The sequence below is a fragment of the Haliotis rufescens genome, unplaced genomic scaffold (genome assembly GCF_023055435.1).
Source record: "Haliotis rufescens isolate VD_foot unplaced genomic scaffold, xgHalRufe1.0.p SCAF_204, whole genome shotgun sequence".
Lineage (NCBI taxonomy): Eukaryota > Metazoa > Mollusca > Gastropoda > Lepetellida > Haliotidae > Haliotis > Haliotis rufescens.
In genome coordinates, this window is record NW_025963896.1 from 49993 (window position 1) to 56308 (window position 6316).

General features: G+C 43.5%; 1 protein-coding gene across 1 annotated transcript; it reads left to right on the forward strand.

The window, feature by feature from the left end:
* The first annotated feature begins 5494 nt into the window (after positions 1-5494).
* LOC124125849 (leucine-rich repeat extensin-like protein 5) lies at positions 5495-6031 on the forward strand. The gene has a single exon (XM_046489221.2). It carries the CDS (start codon positions 5495-5497, stop codon positions 6029-6031), a length of 537 nt encoding a protein of 178 aa, XP_046345177.2.
* Positions 6032-6316: the final 285 nt, after the last annotated feature.

Below are 6316 nucleotides of genomic sequence, written 5' to 3' on the forward strand. Positions count from 1 at the left end.
CCTTCTATACGGACAGTCCCTGTTGATACAACATGCAGGCCAATAGTCATGTGTATCACATGTGTCTGAGGGGGCTTGGTGACTAATGTGCTACACAGGAAACACAGTTTCAATGGATCAATGGCTCCTGTTGGTGTTGCTGTCCTCCTTATCAGGAAGATGAAAATCAACACTGGCACGTGCAGGAGAAGGAAATAATTCCATGCAAATGTTGGATTCTAGACTCTGGTCACAGACATACAATCGTCAACAATCACCAGGAAGTTGAGAATATAACAGGATGGGCACTGATCATGTCATATTGCGTTGAGTCTAGTGGGAAACAATAGCCCAGTAATCGTCCGTTCCACACTTGTATCAGAGGGGCTGGCGATCTATGTTCTGTTACACAACTAGCACATTTCTTTCATAATCACATTTTACATCCTATTGAAAGTAACACTTACCTCCTAGCCAGGCGACGGATATACACCACTGTCACGTGAAGAACAGGACTCATTTCCATGCATTTGTGTCTAAACACTTTATTATGAACATGATGTATATTATATTAATGGTCTGTTTCACAATCATTTACCACACACAAAATATTCAGGAAGATAATATATTGTTTTTCTTGTAATAATACATGTTTTTTCTTTGTTAAGATTCCTTCCCTTTATCACCATGAACATTTCTAATTTAACTCTTCAATCGAGACTAATCATTTTGCAAAGAGCAGTTTTATTGTTACTAGACAGACTTCCTTTGTTTCCGACAATGGTCTCGTGGGTAAGAGAATATGTTTCGTGAAGTTGATTTTGTATATACTGATATGAAAATGTATGATACAGAATTTTAGTGACATCACATTTTTGGTACACACCTCCTCATCTCTACGACCGCACGTCCCCCATCTCTATACCTGCACCTCCCCATCTCTACACCCGCATCCCCCCACACCTCATCTCCACACCCGCACCCCCTCATCTCTACACCCACACGTCCCCATCTCTATACATGCACCTCCCCCTCTCCACACCAGCCCTTCCAATCTCTACACCCGCATCCACCCACACCTCCTCATCTCCACACCCGCACCGCCCAATCTCTACACCCGCTGCTCCCCATCTCGAAATTAACAAGATTGTGGAAGGTGTGAGGATTATGCCCTCTTACTATAGAATACTAAACGAGCTCCCGTGTAATACCAATTTTAGGAGACGACTGTAATACCTAGTTTAGGTCACGAGTTTCATAAAATTGGCCATTAATAACGTTTTTAGAATTATATTGTAAAGTGTGAATAGGCTGACACCTACACGATCCATAATTCAATTGAGTTTAATAGAATAATACTTCAAACAAGTCAGAAGTTGAAGCGTATGAATTTAATACCATACAACGGTCCACCTTTAAGCGACATTCACACTTGCGTTAGCAGCTGTAGTTATCCTTAGATATATTAACGTGGCCAAAATAACACTAACGTGTCGAAATCTGTAAAAAAAAGCTTGACTACATCGAACAAGGTTTCTATATCAAAGTGTTACCAGGGAAATGTTCGTCAAAATACCAACAAGTACGTTGTACTAGAGTCAACAACAATGAAGTACGAAAAGGGTGCTACACATCATCTACGTTTTCCTACGTTAAGCTAATTTAGACGACAGTAAAGTACATTAGCTAGTACATTCAGGTACGCTGAACTACATTTAAAAGCGTTACATTACGTTAAACTAAGGTAAACAACGCCCAGTTCGCACCAAAGAACAGGTTATATAAAGAGACATGTGGCTTTCATAATTCTTTCACTTTTGAATTCCTCACAAAACACATACATATTTCATTCCTTTCGTCATTTTAGTCTTAGTTAGGGTTAGCTTAACTAAACTCTAGCTATGAGGAAAACAAGAAACAGGAGGGGTCAAACCCCAGCTGCTAACATTGCTGACGTCACTGAAGTTCCTTATAATCCTATGTTTCTTGGGTTGCTGAGTATCCGATCTATGAAGACTTTCAGGATATTGATAAAGTTGATGCCACTCCCCCAGATCCAGAAAGCTCTCAGAGTTGCAATGTCCAGGAAGCGGCAGCTGGTGCAAGTACAGGCACAAGCGAGGAATCAAGCAAAGGCACATGTACAGCAACAACAGTGCCCAACCTCATCCACATCTGCTATCTCAGAAGCAAGCACACCATCAGCAGCCAAACATTGCTGTTTCACAGCAGCAACAGTGCCCAACCTCATCCACATCTGCTATCTCAGAAGCAAGCACACCATCAGCAGCCAAACATTGCTGTTTCACAGCAGCAACAGTGCCCAACGGGATGGATGCCACCCTGGTAGCATGTTGATCAACCGCAGCAGCCGCAGCAGGGACAGTCAGAGCAGTCTTCAAGTGCACCTCCAGCACACTCTCTACAGGACTTCCTTCAATTCTAGAATGGAGGTTTTGAGGAATATATTGACCTTTGTTCCTGTTTGGCAACCACTGTCACAACTGCCTGGAGGATCAAAGACTGTTGATGCTTCCCTGTATTTTTATTTTGTATGTTTGTTTGTATTTTAAACATAAAGACGAAATAAAAATACAAATGTGATGCTGTTGATATGATATGATATGAAAACAGCCAAAATATTAACTAAAAGACTTTGTGCTAACAAACCAAAACAACTTGCTTGTTCCTATTAAAAGGCCATTCGAAACAAATTCTGTAAATGAGGTCCTATTTTCAAATATAGATATAATCTAAATTGAAAATAGATGTTAGAAGACCCTCACTCAATTATAGGTAAAGCTTAAATATAGTTAAAGCTGCTTCACTGTATTGAATCAGTCAAATCTTACCCTTTAAAGGTTTTCCATCGTTTTGATAGAGACATCTTTGTTTAGTATTCACGCAAAATCTGATATCATTTTGTCCAATAATAAGGGGTGAAAAGGAGGGTCAGAACTATTGGGTCGTACTCTACATCTTGGCTGCAAAGATTTAATAGCACGTGCAACAATGGAATGGTTTCATTAGCCAACTCTGCATGGCAAAGGCATCATCTGCAATGATGTAATAAGGTTTATCAACATCATCAACTGTAAAGGCTCTGCATCTGGTATACCCAATATTCCCTGTTGTATTGTTTGGTGGAGGGCACAGTGGTTCCATATTTGGCTATCGGAGCTGGACCCAACATCACCAACCTGAATCCATCGGAATTTGAACCCCTTGTAGTTATAATAGGAATAGCCTGAATTCGATTTTTCTTTTATGGCGATATGCTTGCCATCAAAAGCACCCAAGACAGGTGGAAACTGCCATCTTCCTTGAACTCGCTCTGCTGCTTGTAACCAATTTTAGGGTTCAAAGGAGTCTTCATAACCTCGGCTTCCATGACATCCAAAAAAGCCTTAAACACGGAAACATTAATCCCTGAGATGGTGCTGTGAGCAAGTCTTAAATTATACATCAGTGAGGGGTATGAGTCTCCAGTAGCCAAGAACCTTAATGTCACAGCCAGCTTGAGTCCAGGAGACACAGGGTCACGCCATCGGGTCCTATTCTTGGTGAGCCGGTCCTCTACCCTTGCTAACAGTTCATGGAATGTGGCCATGTCCAAGCGCAGAAAGTTCAGGAAAGCTTCAAGATCCTCAAGTAATTCTTCCATCAGGGCGTCATACTGACCATGGATTGATCTGCGCAGAAGCCAGTCACGAGCCCACCATCTTCTCTGTTTTCTCTGCCTCTCTTCATCCTCGTCAAATTGCATAAGACACTGGGCATAACATAGCAGCTCTTTGTTGACAACAGCACAGAACCAAATCATGTTTACTCTTCTATCACTCATGTTGTGTCTGCAGAGTTCAGACAACAAATGATCAGACTGATGTCATCATGGGTTATAAATATCACGTGTATCAACCCATACTTGACACCTAGTTATCTGTAGTTTATCTTAGTTTAACTTATTTAAACGTATTTTAACTTACTTTAACTTACATGTGCTAAGAGCACACCTAGCAAGACGTGATATATCATTTTCAAAACGCAGATTACTGTACAAATACTTAGGTCACTGAAATGAAACGTTCTTTGATGTCAATAAAGTAAATGTAGTGTAGTGTAGTATAACGGGGTCATGTGAAGTTAAACAAAGTTAGACGGACTTGTGCCCGTACTAAGATATAGTTTACCGTAGTTGTTTGCAGATATGCCTTAAAAACTACGATGTTCGTTACGTTTGGCTACAGTATGCCATGGTTATAACTACGGCAAACTACATCTAACAACATTAAACTAAGTTATTACTACGTTAACAAAAATGTCAGCTTACGTGGCTATCTGTTGTTCATGCACAACATATAAATCCCTAAGTACGTCTTTTTCACGTTAATGGCTACGTCATGAACATGACGTATTGTTGGGGTCATCGAGTGTGCATAAGGTCCAATCAGTGATATATCACCTCCAGAAGCAATGTCGTTGAATAAGCCAAGGGATGTTGAGAGCTTTCAATATTTGTTTGTGAAACGTGTTCCTAGAGTAGATAAGCACGTGTTTTGGAATTACACACTGCGTAATACAGCTGTATGTTTATCAAACGGGTGATCTCTTCACGGGAAAGTAATAATGTCAAATGTTTTACAGTGGAAGAATAGACTGTTGGATACAATAATGTCGTCAATTACACTGGAGCCTGAGTGACCGATGTATAAGTACAATTACCTATATCTAAATCCCTACCACAGCGACCATTTGGAATAGACATGTCGAGAGCGGCAGACATATTTACAATATATTTTCCGGGATTGTTTAAAATGATATCACATGACATTGCATCTATGTTGAAACTCTAATCCAACACCTCCCCATCGCTACACTCGCACTTCCCCACCTCCACACCCAGAATATCGCCATTTCCACACCCACACCTCCCCATCACTACACTAGCGCTTCCCCACCTCTACACCCAGAATATCGCCATTTCCACACCCACACCTCCCCATGGCTACATTCGCACTTCCCCACCTCCACACCCAAAATATCTCCATTTCCACACCCACACTTCCCCATCGCTACACTGGCACTTCCCCACCTCCACACCCAAAATCTCGCCACTTCCACACCCACACCTCCCCATCTAAACACTCGCACTTCCCCACCTCCACACCCATAATCTCACCATGTCCACGCCCACACCTCCCCATCGCTACACTCGCACTTCCCCACCTCCACACCCAGAATATCGCCATTTCCACACCCACACTTCCCCATCGCTACACTAGCGCTTCCCCACCTCTACACCCAGACTATCGCCATTTCCATACCCAAACCTCCCCATGGCTACACTCGCACTTCCCCACCTCCACACCCAAAATATCTCCATTTCCACACCCACACCTCCCCATCGCTACACTGGCACTTCCCCACCTCCACACCCATAATCTCACCATGTCCACGCCCACACCTCCCCATCTAAACACTCGCACTTCCCCACCTCCACACCCATAATCTCACCATGTCCACGCCCACACCTCCCCATCGCTACACTCGCACTTCCCCACCTCCACACCCAGAATATCGCCATTTCCACACCCACACCTCCCCATCGCTACACTCGCACTTCCCCACCTCCACACCCAGAATATCGCCATTTCCACACCCACACCTCCCCATCGCTACACTCGCGCTTCCCCACCTCTACACCCAGAATATCGCCATTTCCACACCCACACCTCCCCATGGCTACACTCGCACTTCCCCACCTCCACACCCAAAATATCGCCATTTCCACACCCACACCTCCCCATCGCTACACTGGCACTTCCCCACCTCCACACCCATAATCTCACCATGTCCACGCCCACACCTCCCCGTCGCTACACTCGCACTTCCCCACCTCCACACCCAGAATCTCACCATTTCCACACCCACACCTCCCCATCTCTACACTCATACCTCCGCAACTCCATCCCTTCCTTTCTCTACACCAACCACATCCTCCATCAGACTCTGTTGTGTGGTAGCGTCATGGCCTTTCACTGTCTTATCTTGAGTCATGGGCGTCCTTTTGTTGTTTTGTTCATAAAAGGCAACTTGTTGATGGCGTGTATTGTCAGGTTGAATATTTATACCCAGTCGTCATATTGACTGACAAGTTAGTGGCGTGTGGAGTGTGGCGTTAAACAACAAACAGACACATTACCATCTCACCCACCCCACCCACTACCAAAAGCATAGTGCAGTCGCCTATACATCAATCCAAACACTGACATAAGCCTTGTGTAAAAAGGGAGACAACCATGTATGCCATACTTGAGAGTCATTGTTTGATTGATGC